General features: G+C 52.2%; 10 protein-coding genes across 10 annotated transcripts; 6 read left to right on the plus strand and 4 right to left on the minus strand.

Annotated features, from left to right (window-relative positions):
• Nucleotides 1-97: 97 nt before the first annotated feature.
• SAICODRAFT_59098 (RNA-binding domain-containing protein) lies at nucleotides 98-1,173 on the plus strand (the record flags this gene model as incomplete). Its single annotated transcript, XM_019169654.1, has 2 exons — nucleotides 98-209; nucleotides 263-1,173. 2 exons carry the CDS (start codon nucleotides 98-100, stop codon nucleotides 1,171-1,173), a joined length of 1,023 nt encoding a protein of 340 aa, XP_019023058.1.
• Nucleotides 1,174-1,234: 61 nt separating this feature from the next.
• SAICODRAFT_72230 (checkpoint clamp complex protein Hus1) lies at nucleotides 1,235-2,445 on the minus strand. Its single transcript, XM_019170746.1, has 4 exons — nucleotides 2,398-2,445; nucleotides 2,310-2,347; nucleotides 2,145-2,256; nucleotides 1,235-2,088 (listed from the first exon to the last, which is right to left on the minus strand). Exons 1-4 carry the CDS (start codon nucleotides 2,400-2,402, stop codon nucleotides 1,374-1,376), a joined length of 870 nt encoding a protein of 289 aa, XP_019023059.1. The 5' UTR covers nucleotides 2,403-2,445; the 3' UTR covers nucleotides 1,235-1,373.
• Nucleotides 2,446-2,560: 115 nt separating this feature from the next.
• SAICODRAFT_66607 (uncharacterized protein) lies at nucleotides 2,561-3,628 on the plus strand. The gene is made up of 2 exons (XM_019170246.1): nucleotides 2,561-2,787; nucleotides 2,839-3,628. The coding sequence occupies exons 1-2, from the start codon at nucleotides 2,685-2,687 to the stop codon at nucleotides 3,453-3,455; spliced, it is 720 nt and encodes a 239-aa protein (XP_019023060.1). The 5' UTR covers nucleotides 2,561-2,684; the 3' UTR covers nucleotides 3,456-3,628.
• A 378-nt stretch (nucleotides 3,629-4,006) lies between these two features.
• Nucleotides 4,007-5,422, minus strand: SAICODRAFT_8532 (uncharacterized protein; the record flags this gene model as incomplete). The annotated part of the gene is made up of 1 exon (XM_019171401.1): nucleotides 4,007-5,422. One exon carries the CDS (start codon nucleotides 5,420-5,422, stop codon nucleotides 4,007-4,009), a length of 1,416 nt encoding a protein of 471 aa, XP_019023061.1.
• Nucleotides 5,423-6,067: 645 nt separating this feature from the next.
• SAICODRAFT_58992 (phosphoglycerate mutase-like protein) lies at nucleotides 6,068-6,916 on the minus strand (the record flags this gene model as incomplete). The annotated part of the gene is made up of 3 exons (XM_019169645.1): nucleotides 6,068-6,619; nucleotides 6,683-6,792; nucleotides 6,847-6,916. The coding sequence occupies 3 exons, from the start codon at nucleotides 6,914-6,916 to the stop codon at nucleotides 6,068-6,070; spliced, it is 732 nt and encodes a 243-aa protein (XP_019023062.1).
• Nucleotides 6,917-7,009: 93 nt separating this feature from the next.
• SAICODRAFT_20267 (Mis6-domain-containing protein) lies at nucleotides 7,010-9,385 on the plus strand. Its single transcript, XM_019166233.1, has 2 exons — nucleotides 7,010-7,119; nucleotides 7,169-9,385. The coding sequence occupies exons 1-2, from the start codon at nucleotides 7,104-7,106 to the stop codon at nucleotides 9,286-9,288; spliced, it is 2,136 nt and encodes a 711-aa protein (XP_019023063.1). The 5' UTR covers nucleotides 7,010-7,103; the 3' UTR covers nucleotides 9,289-9,385.
• A 2,089-nt stretch (nucleotides 9,386-11,474) lies between these two features.
• SAICODRAFT_59077 (uncharacterized protein) lies at nucleotides 11,475-12,568 on the plus strand (the record flags this gene model as incomplete). The annotated part of the gene is made up of 2 exons (XM_019169653.1): nucleotides 11,475-11,753; nucleotides 11,810-12,568. 2 exons carry the CDS (start codon nucleotides 11,475-11,477, stop codon nucleotides 12,566-12,568), a joined length of 1,038 nt encoding a protein of 345 aa, XP_019023064.1.
• A 938-nt stretch (nucleotides 12,569-13,506) lies between these two features.
• On the plus strand, nucleotides 13,507-14,477 carry SAICODRAFT_20269 (uncharacterized protein; the record flags this gene model as incomplete). The annotated part of the gene is made up of 4 exons (XM_019166234.1): nucleotides 13,507-13,598; nucleotides 13,662-13,753; nucleotides 13,801-14,004; nucleotides 14,055-14,477. The coding sequence occupies exons 1-4, from the start codon at nucleotides 13,523-13,525 to the stop codon at nucleotides 14,475-14,477; spliced, it is 795 nt and encodes a 264-aa protein (XP_019023065.1). The 5' UTR covers nucleotides 13,507-13,522.
• Nucleotides 14,478-14,617: 140 nt separating this feature from the next.
• On the minus strand, nucleotides 14,618-15,709 carry SAICODRAFT_66609 (60S ribosomal protein L25-B). Its single transcript, XM_019170247.1, has 3 exons — nucleotides 15,357-15,709; nucleotides 15,030-15,299; nucleotides 14,618-14,838 (listed from the first exon to the last, which is right to left on the minus strand). Exons 1-3 carry the CDS (start codon nucleotides 15,375-15,377, stop codon nucleotides 14,698-14,700), a joined length of 432 nt encoding a protein of 143 aa, XP_019023066.1. The 5' UTR covers nucleotides 15,378-15,709; the 3' UTR covers nucleotides 14,618-14,697.
• A 1,325-nt stretch (nucleotides 15,710-17,034) lies between these two features.
• Nucleotides 17,035-18,570, plus strand: SAICODRAFT_26363 (uncharacterized protein; the record flags this gene model as incomplete). Its single annotated transcript, XM_019166931.1, has 1 exon — nucleotides 17,035-18,570. The coding sequence occupies one exon, from the start codon at nucleotides 17,035-17,037 to the stop codon at nucleotides 18,568-18,570; it is 1,536 nt and encodes a 511-aa protein (XP_019023067.1).
• Nucleotides 18,571-18,717: the final 147 nt, after the last annotated feature.

The following is an 18,717-nucleotide window of genomic DNA, read 5'->3' on the forward strand; positions in this document are numbered from 1 at the left end:
AGCACGTGAGTCGCGACGTAAACTCCAAACTCCAAAACACAATCCGCGACCTTTGAGTCCATTGCACCCTTGATCCGTCTCGAAGAACAAGTAGATAATGTCGCGAGAAGAACAGCGAAACCAGGAGGCAACCGTCTACATCGGCAACCTTGACGAACGAACCACAGACTCAATCATCTATGAACTGATGCTCCAGGCCGGTCCAGTCGGTACGTCCTGCTTATCTCCTCCTCTCCCGCATACACTCCTGACACTGTTGCAGTGAATATTCACCTCCCGAAGGACAGAATTAGCCAATCCCACCAAGGCTACGGCTTCGCCGAATTCCAAACCGAAGCAGACGCAGACTACGCCGTAAAAATCATGAACCAAATCCGACTCTATGGAAAGCCGATCCGCGTCAACAAAGCCTCTTCCGACGCCAAGAAATCCGCTGCAGCCGATATCGGTGCAGAACTATTCATCGGAAACCTGGACGCACTCGTCGATGAGAAGGTGTTGTACGACACTTTCTCATCCTTCGGAACACTCATCGCGACACCCAAAATCGCACGAGACGAAGCCGGTGCGTCAAAGTGTTTCGGATTCGTCTCTTATGACAATTTCGAATCCGCCGACGCAGCAATCGAAGGCATGAACAACCAATTCCTCATGAACAAATCAATCACAGTAACCTACGCATTCAAAAAGGACAACAAGAGTGAACGACACGGGACAGAGGCAGAACGGATGTTGGCGACACAGGCGAGGAAAAATAATATGCTACCTGCTCCAGCACAGAATCCTGCGACGATGTTTGCGGGTATTGCTGCTCCACTCACGGTGGGTGGACCACAACCGCCTATGCCGTCTGGGTTCCCGGGTGGGCCGCCAGGGTTCGCACCGAATGCCGCAGCAGGAGGAACACCACTCAACCCAATGGCACCAGGCTTTATCCCTTCTGGCCCTCCTGCAGGATTCCCAGCCGCACCTGTACCGCCACCAGGTTATGGAGCTCCTCCTCCTGGGTTCGGTGCTCCTGGTGGGTATCCTGGTATGGCACCACCAGCACCACCAGCAGGCTTCGGAGCACCACCGATGCCAGGATACGGTGGGTACCCAGGCATCCCAATGCAGCAGGGGTTCCCGGGTGGGCCGCCGGGTTTTGGGGGGCATCCTGGGTATGGTCGTTGATGGCTTGTCAAGAGAATACGATGAGAAAGGGGTTGTTTGTTACTTCGTTTCTTCGGCGTTTATCTTGGGTTTATCTTGGAATATTTGTTTGGATATCCTAGCCATAGCTAATTTCTGCATCTTGTAATCGTACGTGGTATCATTGGTATGTCCTTCCCCCTCTGCCTTGAACCTCGTGTATCTCGAAACCTTAGTGGTGGTTACTCCGAGTGAATCGGAATATAATACGTCAACACTGCGCTCGCCTCCTCCTCCGGCTCCGTAACATACACATACAACACCAACGCATGCCCCTCACAAAAACATGCAATAACCCTCTTCGCAACGACACTCACCCTCAACAAACTAACCCATTCCTTCGCATCAATCCTCACACTCGCAAACTTGTCCTTTGGCCTCAACTGCGAGGGGTGTTCTGCCGGATTCGGAACTTGTGCGGGGTCGAGTTCGGGATTGATGAGATTTGTCCAGGCGGTCTGAATGCGGATGGAGTCGGAATGTGCGAGAAGGTGGAGGGAGCCGGACATATTTGCCCGGAGGATGATTTTATCTGAGAGCCGTTGGAAACGCTCGGAGTGCTGCCTCATCACCCCTAGTGGCGGCAGTATAATATGGACGTCCGGCTCGGGACATATCGGTTCCCTAATACTCGCGACATATGACAACGTCAACACCCTAACATGAATATCCTGCGTAACAACATTCGTCCCACCACCGTGGCCGGGGAGGGTGATGATGAATGATAGCATGGGGTGTTTATCGCGTTTCGTGAGGCGCATTTGGACTTCGGTTGCGGAGGAGGCGGAGCGCAGGGATCGGGTGAGGTTTTCGATGTTGAATTCGAGGTTGATGGTGTTGTTTGCGTTGGATTGGATGTGATAGTCGTCGTCGAATAATGTCTCGACTCCGATTGCACTAGAGACTCGTCAGTGACTGGTGGGAGGCAGGAGGAGAGGCGGAGGAGAACGTACGCCCATACTTGGGTACCGGTGGTGTCGGGCACAATAATAAAGTGAACAGCATCTGGAGTGAGACGGAGGATACATTCTCGACGTTTTAGACGTTCGAGGGAGTGTGCGAGCTCTGTGCGAAACCGTTAGCCGTCAGGCGGTTAAGAGGCGAGGGCGGAGGCAAACTTGTAAAGGTAGAAATGTTGCGGATACCGGTGCGGAATCTATCAGAAAGTTAGTAAAGCAAAGCGCAAAGAGGCCGCACTATTCGTACCTCATTCTTAATGACTATCAAGTAGGTTGGCGGGCGCAGGTCGTCGAGGTGTACGTGAGCTTCCACAGTTGGTTTGGGCGACGCGTCGTTTCTATTTTTGGCAACGCGCGACCTGATTTCCCAAGAGGCCGTCATCCGGGGAAGCACTTGCCGTCGATAGGTACGATAACAATACACCGTACAAACAACCATAAAGCCTCATCAGAGATCCGTATACGCCCAAAGGCTTCGCTTCTTGTCTTCAAGTCTTTCACAACGCATTCCATCTAATCGCCTCGCTGGTATAAATGGCGGCTCCAGTCCGGCCCGGCACAGCTCGTGCGCCCTACTCTACATCATCGCAGTCATCCGGTAAAGGGTGGGCGGCGGTCCGCAACATGACGTTCAGAAGTAAGTCTTGTGCTCGTGACGGAGTGATCCTGTCCTAACCTGAGCTTATAGGCGACTCACCGCCTATGCAACAACCACAATCATCGGGACGATGGGACAAACTCATCAACGCAGCCTCTTCCGCTAAAGCCGCTCTTGCATCTTCCCTTGCCTCAGATCGGAAGCACAATTGGGACGACTCACATTGTCAAGATGAGTCTGATTCGCATCTGCATCGTGTGATGCTGGACTATCACATTGAAAGGAAAGGGGAAGTGCCAACATGGCTTGTACCAATGGCCCAGCAACAGGCAATGGGTATCGTTGCAAGACCACAACAGCAACAGGCTTCACAGTACATGCAAGATCCATATGTTTCACAGCGGCCACAGCAACGGGCACCAAGTCCAAATGACTCTAGGAGTGATGTGTCGAACTCAACAGCGGCATCAGCAGGCTCAGCAACAGCAAGAAGAAACACGTCACTTCGTGATATATACGATACAGCAAAGTTGAGGGACACTTCCAGTTTGAGACAGGAAGCGATGGCAGGTGGTTACAGGCAGAGTCAGGATAGTGCAGGGTATGACCGGGGATCATCGACTGCGGCGCCTTCCTCTGGGGGTGCACCGAAGATGTCTTTGAGGGACCGATTAAAGGAGAGGGCCTCGGGTGCGAACAGGTACTAATGATGATTGTGGCAATGTTTTGGGTGATTTTTCGAGGGATCTTCAGATGGAGTTTTGGTTTTACTTCAGCGATATCTCACAACTTGCTCATATAAGTCCTGTTGGCAACCGCCTGTTTGAACTGAAAGTCATTAATGATTGAAATGATACATTGCCAGATACGGCCATACCATGATGAAAGCACAGGATCCCGTCCGATCTCCTAAGTTAAGCATCATAGGGCCCAGTCAGTACTAGCGTGGGAGACCAGCTGGGAATACTCGGGTGCTGTATCTTTTTGTCGTTGCTCAGTTTCCTACTTTTCCGCAACCTGAGCCCAAGTATGGCAGCACGGGCTTTGAATTTATTGCCCACTAGCGTCACGGCCGGGTTCCGAGCACGAGTGACCGTGCGACCGTGCGACCCACACATCGGTATACGAGACTCTCTACAAGTAGTCCATGAAGAGTTGAATAAGTCCAGTTCGCAGTTATGTACACTGACAGCCAAAAAAAAAAATCCATCTATGCCCATTCATACAGCATTTCCTATCTTACGCGTCGTCTCTATGTTTACCATCCCAAACTCCTGATCTTGTTCATCGGAGACAACAAGCTCTTCTTCATCTCCCTCTTCTCACTCTCAGTGGAGCTCTCGCTCGCCCTCCTCTTGGCTTTGCCGAACCCAAGAAGACACAAGGTCTTCGTGCCGAGTCCAAAGCCTGTAGACGAAGGGACAGGGCTAGGAGGTGCTGGCTCCTCATCTGCCTCCTCTTGGACAGTGGCTGGAGGGCTGGGAGCCTGCATTGTGACGGAAAGCCTTGGCATCCCCGCTTCCCTGAGTTCCTTGAGCCCCCGAGGCCTGGCCATGGGGGTGGAAGGGCGCGGCGGGAGGTGGGGACGCTGCTGCGCCTGCGGCGGACTGGGAGTAGAGCTATCGTGCTTCCTCTTGGGAGCAGCATGGCCTGTCCTGCGCAGGGCACTCTTAAGCCCGAGGTCCCTGGGGTTCTTGTTCTTGGGCACGCGAGTGTAACAACCCACACTGTCGACCGCCCGAAGCTTCTTCACCAACCTTTCCCCCTGCAACTCAATCTTACGGTCAAGTTCAGACTCGGTCAAAGTGAACTTTGAGCGCTTCGGAGGTTGCACGTACCTGGTTTGAAAACCGGCGTCGTTCTTGAGGATCGGCGGAAGCTTCCTCTCGACCCTGAGACGCTGCTTGACCATCTCCGCAACAGTCGGAAGAACGTCTGCAGCCCGGGAGAGTCCGACATCAAACTGGCTCCCAGGACCCCAAATCTTGACGAAATAGGCCCGAGTGAAGTTCAACTTGTTCTTATAGGACTCATACGCGTTCAAGATCTCTACAGGGCCCCTAGGATGTTTGCCCTGCGGATACCTATGAAGCGTCGGATTCTCGATCTCCTTCGCGAGCCAGTTGACGAATGCGACGGCATAGTCCATGATGCAAAGCGGAAGGAAAGACATCTGTCCGTTCGCATAGTCCATAGCCAACTGAAGGTGGCGAGTAAACTCCGTGAGAGGTTCAAGAGAGGTGCGGAATTTCACAGGAGGACAGGGATCAGGGATGATGTCGTAGTTGAGTGCGAAGGATACTATGGCGAAGGTGACCTTCTGCTTCGCTGGCTTGGGCGGGGGAGCAGAAGCTGCGAGACGTGAGAGCAGCAAAGCCCTTGTGTCACCGGCCTTTTCAGCAGAGGACTGTACTTCAGGCGAGGCGGGTTCGGACCTCTCGTTGGGGCGAGGAGCCTGCGTTGGGTCATACACGACGGTCTTCGAGACTTCTGACGCGAAAGTAACTTTTCCTCGGACACGTTTCTCGCTGATCTGAGCCGAGTCGTTGGCCTTGACGGTCAAGATGCCGCAGTGCTGGGTTCCGCAGTTCTGCTCGACATGGCCGGGAGAGGCGATGTCTCTAACGGTAGTGACATACTCGGCGCAAAAGTTGACGGGAGTGATGGGAGACATTATCGTGATCTTTGAATAACTCGTGTAAGTTGTAAGAGTTGTAGTAAATGCAGCGAAAGATCGTTACTCGACGAGAGGTGTGAGTGTTCGTAGTGGAAGTTGGGAGAAACAGGAAGGGTGGAAATCCACCGATACTTATCCCACAGGACCGTTCGATCGCCAACCACGATCGAGGCCAGGGTTCTAGGGACGTTCGAAGGTGTGACCTCATACGCATGCAGGTCTTCTTCTCACACTTCCGTTTGCGGCAGTTCGCCTTAGCGCGGTTTGCGTCGTAGAAGCAAGAGGGATCGCGCTGAAGACGTAATCCGGGAAGCTGGGTGAGACCATAGCAAAGTGATTGTGAGGTTCCCGAGACATATGCTCCCGGGCATCATCGGAAACCTTCCCAGCATTCTTTGTGGAGTCCTAGATGCGTACTCATGTGTAGTACACATGCGCATGTGCAGAATGTCTATGCCAACTGCAGCTACAGAAAAGGGGAAATCATATTTGAAGTTGAAAGTGATGTATTAATCCATGTGTCCATGAACTATTAGCTGTAGCAGACGTTCTCCGTCTTCTAACTTTGTCTTTACCCGCCTTTTCTTTCGAAAGCCATGCTCTACCCAATCATTCCACATAACCATCGCATCCAACCCGACGTCAAGCAGCAGCCCTGAACCCCAAGGCAAAACCCGTGATGATCCCTCTCTCCTCTTCCGCTTTCTTCGCCGCCTGCCCAACAGCCGCATCAACTCCGACAACAGTCTCCTTCATCTCCTGTTTCACATGACTAATATCTCCATAAACCTCCACAACGCCCCTAAGACTCCCCTTCGGACATTCCACTACACTGACTCCAGTATTCCTCGGTACACCGCCGTATTTGACACCCTGGGCGTAGGTAAAGTGACGTTGAAGTTCGAGTTCGGTAAGGAGGGTTGCAATTGCGCCACCATGAGTTACGATTAGGACGGAGATTGCGGTGGGGCGAAGGGGTTCGATGTGGTCGCCCCAGAATTTTAGAAGGCGGTGGGAGAAGGCGGGTTGGCCTTCGCCGTAGTCGTTCATTGTGTGATTTCGGGATGTAATGAGCTTTTGGGCTTCGGCGAGTGTGAGACCTTCAAGATCACCGAGATCTTTTTCTCGTAGTGATGGCGTGTAGGCTACTGAGTCGGATAAGTCGGGACGATGACGGAGGAAGCCATTAAGTGTCTATGAATGCGGGTGTTAGCAAGTTCGGAGGAAGACGGAGGATTAAAGAGGCGCGATGCGAACCTGTCTACATCTTTGCAGGTCTGAGCAAAATACAGCATCATAGTGCTCGTCTTTCAGTCTATCTCCGACCTGGTCTGCCTGTCGAAGACCATTGGTGTTTAACGGGGTATCTTTTTGCCACAGTCAGTCTCCGTCATTGGGGTTTTGAAATGCCAGGTACAAACCAGTTGAGCCTTGAATGATTCTCTTGACGTTCGAGTCTGTTTCTCCGTGTCTAACGATTGTGACCTTCATGCTTGCTCTGCCCTACCGAGGGAGTGTATGCTGCTGAACAGCTCGCGGGAGTGTATGCTGCTAACAGCTCGCGGGCAACTTGAATGACTCCAGTCGCGCCCGCCGCCGATAAGCCCGATAAGATTTGCGCTATGGAATCACGTGAACTCGTACGCGCTCACCCACAACAAAACACAAACACCGCGAAATGGACGATGACAATGGTCGGTGCCCTGCTGAATGCTCTCAATTGGTAACTGACGTCTGGAGCAGACTTCTTTATTCGCCCATCCTCCTCCCTGACGAGCGCAGATGAACGCGCTGCTGCTGCCGTCAGGCGTCTCGAAAACATTGCATTGCCTACGCCAGGCAGCGCGAGGGTTAAGGTCGACAAAGTTGTTGTTGTGGATGCACTGAATGTTATTGGACCACATGCTGTACGAAATGGGCTCACGGATGAGATGATGTCGCGTCTTGTAGAGGTGATCGCGAATCCCAACAGCGCACTCGACAGCGGCACGGCTAGCCTTCTCGTCAAAGCGCTGCTGCCACGAAACAGAGTACCAGAGAGTATCGTGCTCAAAATTGTCGGCTGTCTCGGCCGTGGAGACGGTCGTGCTCCATTTACTGCACAACCAGCTCTCCTCAGACTTCTACTCCTCCTACAACCGTATCTCGCCTCGCCGACACATCTTTCAAAGCTATACGGAGTTTTGTTTCACTACCTTGGTTACACAACTCTCCGCCCTTACCTCTGCCACATCCTGTTCCTCATCACAAGACGAAAGCATGTTACACCGGCACGCATCAGTGCTGTAAACGAGTACATCAAATGGAGTGTGGAGGATGGAGCATTGAATGCACTTCTGCGAGTGTATGCGGATTATTACCCGGACGTCGTAGTCGCGAACACACGAAGAGGTGGAAGACGTGGAGTGGTGTTCAAAGATCCTGATCCGGAGTTCTCGGAGCGTCTGGCTGCCATCCAGGCCAAGCAGGGTGATAGGCCCTCCAGTGGTGGTTTCGAGGGAGCTAAACGCCGGCGAACGGGTGAAGGCAGCTATCTCATCCCTGACTCCCATACATACGGCAGCACATCTACCACCATCACAACCCTTGAGGAAATCCGATCAATCCATGATCTGGTCGAGAGCATCGAGAAGCTGGAGTTACCAAGTCAGTTGGCTTCTGTGCTCGACGAGGAAGTGCTGCAAGTGCTATTGATACATAAGGGTGGAGAGATGGTAGACGCGAGGCTGAATCATTGGGTGGGGCATATGCTCGAGGAGGAGTGGACCGCCATTCGTCTGGCTAAGGCAGGAAAGAGGACAGAGAGATTCGTAAGTTTGTTGGAAAAGATTGAGAGGTACACAGCAAGGACAGGGCAGATGCTTTTGGCAGTGGAGGATTGGCTGGCCGATATGTTGCCATCATGGGATGGCATGATCCTAAGAGAGGGTGTCATGAAGCTCCTGGCTTGGGTTAGCCCAGAGGCCGAAGACATCAAAGAAGCATTCTTGGATCCAGTACAAGCCTTGTTCGATAAAGGCGACAAGGTGTTCCGACGTGGATGGCTTGTTTGCATTGGCAAGATCGTGCGTCGTTGGGGTGTCTATCACGTCGCATACCTTACTTCGGACGCCTCCAGCTTACAACACCTAGCGACATGCTTGAATGCTTGCACCGCACTGGTCCTTTCAGAAAGTGCATGCTACACTGTCGTACTCGTCTGCTACGAGCAATTCGCCGCCCTCCCCCTCGACCGCGATATTATGCAAATCCACCTGCCCCCAGCCCCACTCATTCAGCACGTCTTCTTCTCCGGCTCCCCAACTCATACCTCTATCCTCTGCGGCCTCATCGCCCGTTTCAAGACCGCATTCGAGCTCTACGATGCTCGCGCGCGCAAAGGACATGGTGAGTTGTTGAGCAAAGACTTTGTGGCGGGGTTCAATAGTTATGTTATGGATGTATGTAATTGTCTGTGGAGGGGCAGAGGGTTTAATCGGAGCGATCGGAATGCGACTGGGTTTGGGCTCGGGGAGGAGGCTATTGAGAAGTTGAGGGGCGTTGCGGCAGCGAGGGGGGATAACCTTGCTGGGCTGTTCTCGCTCACTCATTCTCCGCTGTTCGCACTCTATTCCGCTCGCACATTCGCTTCCATTCTCGAACGACAGTGTTCGACGGTGTCTGTCACGGATCCAGTTACAAACGTCATGTTGAAGCAGCTTGCAGAGAGCGGAGGTCCGAAAATTGATTATAGCGATTTTAGGGTAGAGTTACTCGAAGAATTAAGAGAGGGCGGGCTTGTTGGTGTTGTGGAGTTCTTGTATGGGAGTATGACGAGTTTGATGAGTCGGAAGAGTGGTGTTGGGAATGGGTTGGGGAGGTAGGGATGAGAAGTGGACGGAGGATTTCGATACCCGTTATATACGTGAGCAGCTTAGTTATGTGTAATGATATTTCTTGGTCGTACGTACCGGATTGCCCATATTTATGTTCCGATCGGCTGTAGAGCATGAAATATGTACCCGGGGCGCTGAATTCCCATGGCCTTGCAAGTGGTCACTCAGGACGAACGACGCAAAGACAACGCTTCGGAACTGCCTTGGACAAGCTAGTGGCGAAACAAGTTGTAATTAAGGCAATGGGATTTCCAAGACGTAATAACCATCAACGACGGCAGCGGCAGATTCCTTCATACATACGGGTACTAATCGGGCACATAAGGAACCGGTTAAGTTCATTACTGGTACGGGAGAACTGACCTTCGGGAAGGGTCGGCCGGACCGTATATCAAAACCATGGACTTTACCAAGTGATAAGGCGAATAACGTAGCCGTACAAATCCTCCTAACGAGTATGTCTTGTGTGCACAGTTGGTCCCGTGGCAACAGGCAAAAAGATACAGCACCCGAGTATTCCCAGCTGGTCTCCCACGCTAGTACTGACTGGGCCCTATGATGCTTAACTTAGGAGATCGGACGGGATCCTGTGCTTTCATCATGGTATGGCCGTATCTGAAAGTGAACAAAGTTGAACAAAATTGAACAAACATATCCTCCAAAAAAGAACTGGGGATCCGCCAAGACTGACTTCGCTTAGATATTAACGCTCGCGCGCCTTGGGGGGGGGGGGGGGGTGGGGGGGGGCGATGAGAACAGAGGCCTAGACAGCACATGCGGGCGCCTCCACCGAGGCCTCGAGGAGCAATCAAAGTGCCAAGCGATGGGGCTATGATCCGACGACAATGGACGAACGGCCGACAAATGGCTCGTTGTACAACCGACGAGATCCCGACTCCGGCATTCTTGAACTTCTTCGTCCTTGGAGGGCGTATTCGTACCCTGGCCCGACACGAGTGCGAGTACGGGAGGCGGATTCGACCGTCAAGTCGGATCAGGCAAAAGCTCCGCCTGCAATTACCCCGTTCGAAACACGTTTACACTTCTTGACATAACTGCGCCATAACGTAGAATATGAACCAGAGGGTCCACCTACGTCTGTAAAGCTTCGACGAACCATGCGACTCAGACACCGATCGCGAGTTCCACCTCCGTGATACCCCTCTTCGGATACGGGTTACCCCAACAGATCACTGACACGTCATCTTAATCAGATACGATCTGTTACTGTAAGTTACATACGTGTACAAATGTAAAACGTGGGGATTCCTTAAAACTGTTTAACGGTGGGTTGGTTAGGTTCTCTCGAGTTCTTATTCAGGTGGTGTTGCGTATGAGGCGTGAAAAAGCCTCCTTGCTACGCCCCGATGCGACAGCTTCTGCAGTGCTGCAGAGGAAACGGGTGGGGATGAACCTTATCCCAGCTGAGAGTATGTACGGGCCAACCGGGTCTGATAGAGGGGGGATCATCGAGGGAGGGCGAAGAGATGAAAGCCTCGCTGTAAGGCTTTGCCACCCGTCAAGATGCTCCGACGGCCTGCATCAAATTGGATCCTAGGATGAAGAGACCAGCAGGGCATTGCCAAGACATACAGATCATGGTCCGACACTATATAAATTTGGTTCTCCTAGTCGAGTTCTTGCTGCCAGAAAGGGAATCACCTCCCAACTTAAACGCGCGCCTAAGTAACCCCTAGACCCCGAACTCCTAGGCAGCCCTTCCACACACAACAACGGCGCATACCGGTCGACCCCAGGGCCCCTAGCAATAACTACACCCCGTCTTACTGTTCAATCGCAACGGACAACGAACGGCTCTTCGGCTCGTGCTCGATTTCTATATCCGTGCCGTCCCAAAAACTCACCACCCTCCGTTCCTTTTCATCTCGGCTTCGTCCAAGCAGCAGCGCGCGCCCTCGACAGTCTCTCCTTTATCATCAATCAAGTCGTCGCACGGTCCGCTTCTTTCAACAGCTCGTCTTTACTTCGGTGGCAGAGAGATTTCGCCTCGTCTGACCCTTACAAGGCCTGCATTCACACTCCTTTCACACAAGTCAATTCGATCGCAACAGAGAAGCAGGGCCTTCTTTGCTTGATTCATATACTTTTTCTTCGACGCACCCGCATACCTTCCGTCTAATCCGCCCTCGAGCACCTGTTATCACCAAGACAGCATGCGACGACCTCTCATCATCTTCCTGGTCATCAACCTCTTCTTCATCTCACTACTACTCCATGCATTCTATACCCTCATCACGCTCCTCTTCGAAGACTGCTCCGCAGATGCTATCCGAGCCGTCGACATCCCAGCTCCTAATAGCTCTATGATCGACGCACGACCACAGCATATCCCGAAGATTATTCACCAGACGTGGAAGAACGAGACGATTCCCGACAAATGGCGGGAACCCCAGAGGACTTGTTTGGAGTTGCACGAGGACTACTCTTACATGGTGAGTTTGGAGCAGCATACATCCCTAGTAAATGGTTGCTAACGTACGTTTTACAGCTCTGGACTGACGAGAAGTCTCGGGACTTTATCGCCGCTGAATACCCATGGTTCCTCGACACGTTCGACTCCTACCCATACCCAATTCAACGTGCGGATGTTATCCGCTACTTCGTCCTCGCTCACTACGGTGGTGTCTACATCGACCTCGATGACGGCTGCAACCGTCGCCTAGATCCACTTCTCTCATACCCCGCCTGGGTGCGCAAGACCATCCCCACTGGTATCTCCAACGACGCCATGGGCAGTGTTCCTCACCACCCCTTCTTCCTTCGCGTCATTGAGAGCTTGAAGCCTTACGCCAGAAATTGGTACATGCCGTACTTGACGGTTATGTTCAGTACTGGACCCTTGTTCTTGAGTGTCGTCTGGAAGGACTATATCCGATGGGGTGTTGAGAGCGAGTCGGCTCGCGTCAGGGTTTTGATGCCTGATGAGTACAAGGGCAAGTTCTGGTCTTTCTTCCTTGGGTTCTCTGGATCTTCGTGGCACCAGGGTGACGCCAACTTCGTCTTCTGGGCTGCCAAGCACTGGGTCTTCCTTACTGTACTTGGATTCTTGACCGCTGCTGTCGTCTTCATCATCGGGTGGGTCTGCTACGTCAAGGTTTACCTCCGATTTACCAGGCGTGGACGGGGAAAGTACATTCCCTTGAAGAAGCGTGATACTTGGCCTGTTGTCGTTGTTGAACGTGAGCGACGATCGAGCATGTCCAGCGAGGAGGACTACGCCATGGACGACATCACTCGGATAGCATAGTCCCGAGTTGGTGCTTCCATTTTTCATTGTTTTCGTTATTTCTTGCATGGTGACCAGTTTTTGGGAGGGATTATACAACGAAGCCGCAAAAATCAAAGCCCTGGGATCGGAAAGGAACAAGAAGAGAGAGAACCTAATGGTGTTGGGAGGGTGGAACCGGTCGATCGAATGAGACAGCATTCAAGGGAGATATCTGAAATTGGCAGGGACTAGGTCTAAGGTGTTCGGTTGTCCTTCATTCCCGGGCTTTCTTCTTTTTTGTCAATTATTGCATCGGTATCATCATCACAAACCGCTTCTCTCGCTAGATGAGTGAAAGGGAATTACTAATATGAGGAAACTTGTGAATATCGTACACCTTGAGATCCCTGGCCAGCAGGTCTTTCCACTCATTGCCTCATTGTGATATTTCATTGATGGCGTTCGCCGCCTGTGCTGCTGCGGCTGCGTCTGCCGCTTCCGCCCTGTCCCTCTCTTCCTGTAGTCCCTTGATGTAATTGTTGTAGATTTCGACCTTTCTTACTCTATCCTCATATCGCTTATGCTTTTCAAAGTTAATCAGACGCTCCTCCCCGCCTATACAGAAGCCGAAGATAGTAATTCCGGATAGTAGGAAGCCCTGTACCCGCAATCAGCGCTGCCATTGAACCACGGAGATCAAAGGCACTGTGCCTTGTGTTGAAACGTGAAGGCCCTGTAGAAAGGCCATGTGTGATGCGCAATCACACTTAATGCAAGACCACCGGCGAACGACTTTGCTCCGCCGATGAGTGAACCCTTCACGGCTTCATCATGAGCTGCCTGGAGGTCTGGAGAATTGAGGCCGCGGCGGCTGGAGGACATGTGGGCTTTCGAAGCAGATAATGGGTATTGGTGGTGGAAATCCGGAGTTTGCGGGGCCGAAATGGGATTTTGGTGAAATCAACGCTACAGGCACAGAATTACGACATCGACATGATTTTACGAATTGGAGCTCAGCTGGCTGAGGTTGCAAGGAGGACGCTAGCAGGTGTTGTGTCGAGGAAAGAAGGTATGTAAGCGTGTGTGAGCCGTGCTGGCTTCTTCATGGCCAATTGCTGATCCGTCAATCCAGCAACAGCATTGCATAGGGTTCGGCCAACGCTTGCTGTCGCAGCATGGAAGTCTCAATCAGTGAGGTGGAATTCTACGGAGAAAATAACTAAGGTAGGGTGATATCGGGCCGAAAGGCGAGTTGCTCATACTTTGTACAGCAAATAGCTTCGTCATCAGTTTCAGCAGCAGATGAAGAGGATGCACCAGAGGAACTTGACGAGGACCTGGAAGAGGAATGGGAATTAGCAGATGAAGCATCTGTGCCAATAGTAAACGAAGCCCCAGTCTCAGCAGCAAAGAAAAAACCAGCCCTAGCAGCAAAGCCAGCAAGAAGACGAACTCTGCAGGAGATTAAGGAAAGCGTAAGCACAACTGCTCATTCTCATCGAACATATCTAACTTTCAATGCTAGCTCGAGTCCGAAATTGTTGAACAATTCATCCGTGGTTCGGGTCCTGGAGGACAGAAGATCAACAAAACGTCATCTACGGTTCTGCTTCAACACAAGCCAACCGGCATCGTCGTTCGATGCCAGGAAACACGGTCAAGAGATCAGAATAGGAAGGTGGCGAGAAAGATCCTCGCCGAAAGGATAGATCAGTTGGAGAATGGGCCAGAAAGCAAAAAGGAGAAGAAGAGAGAAAAGCTGGCAAAGAAGAAGGCGAATAAGAAGAAGAAAGCTAAGAGGAAGCTCGCAAAGAAGGACGGAGAGGAGGACAAGGAGATTGATGAGGCCGAGGAAGCTGAACAAGGGGTTGAAGGTATCGCGGACACAGCGAGCAAAGATGACCTGGAGTCGCCAGCTAAGCCCAACTTGAAAATCTTATATAAGTAGGAATGAAGAGGGCAGTGGACATGAAATAAAAGGGACAGCTTTTATTTTCGACAGATCACCAAGAGGGATTACACACAAATCCAAGAAAATGAAGCAACGGCTAAGTTACCAGCGCAAAGCACCAGTCTACAAAATCCCTGCCAATCCAAGAACCTGTTCTATATCCGTCTCAAGGCCTCTTATCTCCCTCCCCATTCATCATAGACTACTGGCGAGTAGTTCAGATGAAGCCAATCTTGTTGGCGACGTCAAGGGCGTCAACATCAGCGGTGAGGCGGACGTAAGCCTTCTTGGTACCGTCAGGGCGAATGAGGGTGTTGATCTTGAGAGCCTCAACGTCGTAGAGCTTCTTGATGGCAGCCTAAGGAGGGAGAAATATCAGCATGCATTCACAACACCCGGTTACGTATGATAGACGTCCGGTGCACGGTTCAGCAGGTCTCCAAAGGGAAAAGGGGAGATGTCCTCTTGCAGATGCAAACAGGTGGAGACCCGACCGGCATGCTAACGCCGCTCAACCCACGATGCAGATTGAGACACACGCTCACTAACCTTGATCTGGTACTTGTTGGCCTTGATGTCGCAGATGAAGACGAGAGTGTTGTTCTCCTCAATCTTCTTCATGGCGGACTCGGTGTTCAAGGGGTTGACGATGACCTTGAACTCGTCGAGGCGAGGAGCGTGGGGAACAGACTTGCGGGGGTACTTGGGGGTACGGGCAAGCTTGAGGGTGGAGGGGCGGTGGAAGGTGGCAGTGGTCCTGATCTTCTTCTGGATCTTGCCGTTGGTACCCTTAAGGGCGGCCTTCTGAGCCTGAGTGGCCTTCTTGGTGGCGGAGGTGTCTGAAGAGCAAGCAGTCAGTAAGCTATTCTCTTAGACATATAACTGTAGTATCTGCATGTTCAACGTGCTTTGCTCGGTGCTGAGTTGATGGGTGTCGCATATTCAGAAAAGTAATCTTCGGTGAGCTCATCGGACAAGCCGGGGTTTTACGGCCAGCGAGCCATCAAACAAGAGGTGCCAGAGAAGAAATCATCATTTAGTTGTCGCCATGTCGTTCTCGGATTGGCTTTGCTGTCAACGTCGGTCGCCAATCCGCCGCACTCCCGTCAACCCATCCATCAATCCATCGGGAGCGCGCCGTCCAAATCAATCGCAACCAAGCAGAGCACGTCGAGAAACGCAGATACAATCGGAGATCACTCACTCTTAGCCATTGCTGCTGTCGAAATCTGTCGAGGGAGTTCCTGCCGTTTCCGCGCTTCGCTGCTGAAAAGCTTTGGTGCAGCGCAATCCACGTGCAGATTCCACTAACCCACGTTCGGGATCGATGTCAACGTTACACAGACTCCTCCGAAGCGCGTGAAGAAAGATCCGTATTACCTGTATGCGTTGCCTGAACGGTAAAGTTCACTACAGACGACACATTTCAACTGAACTTTCCATCCCTATCAAGTCGACCGGGGTCAACTATGGGGTGCACTGTCTGCCGAGAGCCTATGGTCTTTCTCGTCTCTACGGTCAAGCAGAAACGCGCAAAAATTACCTTTAAATATCGAACGATAACTTAACTACACTACAGAATACAGCTCCAGTTGCTGCCGGTGTCATGATAAACGCGTGAGGTTCAAGGTTGCATGGCTCAGTCGCCTATAACACAGAAAAATGTAACCTTCACAGGGGAAACACTACCGACAAATACTCCTTGGTTCTGGAAGACAAGGTGGAACGATTTTGTGTAAGGATCTCATCTTTTGTGTTGGCACGGCGTCCCACGCATACGGACACTCCTGGGCCTACTCTCACGCCGCGTTCGTTCCCTACAGGCTCTTAACTCTGCAGAGTATAGCATCATCCAACACGAACGAGTTCAGATATCTTATAGCCAAATATCTAATCAAAACCATAAACGGAAGAATATGTCTAGGACATCGACCGAGTTTATTGACTTTTGCCATACGACCCTGAAGAGCAACGCGTCAACCAGGTTCAATATGGGAAAGCTCCTTGACCAAAGCTCTTGAACATTATAGCTTATGTGTGAGTTACTGATATATCATATGGCTACAATCTGAAGTCCTTTTGTATAGGATCATGCTCATCACCGACGTCATACGGGTCGAAGTTGACGTGTCGAAGCTGACAAGACCATCGCCGCCTAGAAGAACGAATAACACGCTGCCATTACAGTCCTCCCGAGCGTCTAGACCGTGTATACGGTATCTATGGCAAGCGAACGCCCCGATCCATCGGATGCAGAACTCGTACCAAAATTTCCGCTTTCGTCATAGCGCGGTTCCAAAACGGCTCCAAGTGCGGCCATCGCCGGCGACGCGTCCACCGGTTCTGGCACGTTATGTCATAGAGGGACTGCTCTACAAATCCGCAATAGGAAACTGCAGAGAGGAAGGGGTCGAGCAGATTAGCAGATGATTTTTTCTTACCCCCCCAAGCTGTCCGTCGTCCATTCTCCTCCACTACCAACCAATCCCTCCACAGAGTAACCGCTGCCTTTACCGCACAAACCTCTCTGTATCAGACCAAAAGAACCTGAAAAATGTCTTCTCTTGCTAAAGCTACTTACATTGCCGCTCTTCAGTCTGAGTCGTACCCTTTCGCTATTCCCATGGATGCTGGAGCGTACGCTCGTGCCGCGGTCAGCCTCCTTATGGACAGCTGTATCGCGAGTGAAGACGAAGAGCATATGGCTTGGTTCCAAGAGGAGCTTCGTCAGGCTGCGCTCTGGTTTGAAATGAATGATATGATTAATATCGAGCAGTCTTTCTGCGTGGGTCTCAAGTTCCTAAGTACACTGGCCGCTTACGGTCACTGCAACCACACTTGTAATTACGAGTTGGTTCTGGCCATCGTGGCTTTGAATATAGGACACAGTACCGTGTCTGAATGGGACCAGTGGCCTGCTTGGCACTGGGCCGATCTTGCGCAGACAGAGCTCGAAACCTACCAGGCCGTGCGTACTTGGGCCATCGAGAAGGCACTCAACTGGAACATTACTTTGTCTGTTACTGAGTACGCTCAGTGGACCGACTTTGAACTTCCTTACCTTCTTGGTCTCAAGGAGCCGCACTATGTCGAAGAGATTTCGCGTCGTTACTCTGTTGAGTCCGAGGACACCGCCTTCCTCTTCAACATGTCAAGCTCGACCGCGATCAGCATCCCCAACATCCCGAAGGGCAGGCGCCGTGGCCAACTCCTGCTTCGCGTGGTTATCCCCGTGGAGCAGAGCGTTGTCCTCCCCCCGCCGACCGGATACGTTGTTGATCGCGAGCTCTCGCCTGACGTCTGCCGCGTGTCTCCGATGATCCAGCCTCCCCCCGGCCTCGAGAAATTCACTCCCAGGAGCCCGATCTTCAGCCCATGGAATGTTACCAGTATCGAGGGCATGCCCATGATCCAGACCACCAGGGCCACGACCTTCACGGGTCGTCTGCCTCCCGGTCTGGAGCATGTGGTTCGCTGTCCTCCAGTCTTCGACACCTATCAAGTCGAGGAAACTCAGCGGGTGAATCGCCCGTTCCGCTTGCCCCCCGGTCTTGAACACTATGGACAGGAACAAGTAGTGCACTGTGCTCCGATGTGTAACAACACTGTCGAGCTGGCCTCTTGCAGCCAGACAGAGGTGATCCGTCCCCCTCCTGGGTTTGAAGACATCGTTCCGTGTCCGCCGGTGTTCGATGCCGTTGACGAAACCATGGCTACTGTTAGATCGAGGTCCGCCAGCCAGAGGGCTTTGCGCCCTCCTCCCGGATCTGAAGACATTATCCCGTGCCCTCCGGTCTTTGCCTCTGAGAAGCAGAGAAGACCAGTTCACACGATCAGGCCGCCCCCCGGCTTTGAGAACGTTCTACCCCATGGTCAACCTCCAGTCTTCGACAACGTCGTCGTCGACGAGAAGCTCGACCCCGCGCAAACCCCCCTCGCCCACCCCCGACCCCAGCTAATCATCCCACAGTTCAAGATTACCCAGATGGACTTCCTAACGGCCTTCGCTGCGGTCCTTGAAGCTAGCAAGCCAGTCGCGACGATCCGTCCTCCGCCGGGGTTCGAGGGCAAAGTTCCCCATCCGGCGTAGAAGGATAGATGGGTCGCGACTGTGCCAGGGGAGTGAAGGGGAGCCGAGAAGTTGAGAAGAATTTGGAAAAGGGTTCAGTGAGCCAGATGCACGACGAGCGCTCATGTACGGCAATACAACGAACAAGCAACCACAAACACAACCACA

Source organism: Saitoella complicata (genome assembly GCF_001661265.1).
Source record: "Saitoella complicata NRRL Y-17804 unplaced genomic scaffold SAICOscaffold_17, whole genome shotgun sequence".
In the NCBI taxonomy this organism is placed as follows: domain Eukaryota; kingdom Fungi; phylum Ascomycota; class Saitoellomycetes; order Saitoellales; family Saitoellaceae; genus Saitoella; species Saitoella complicata.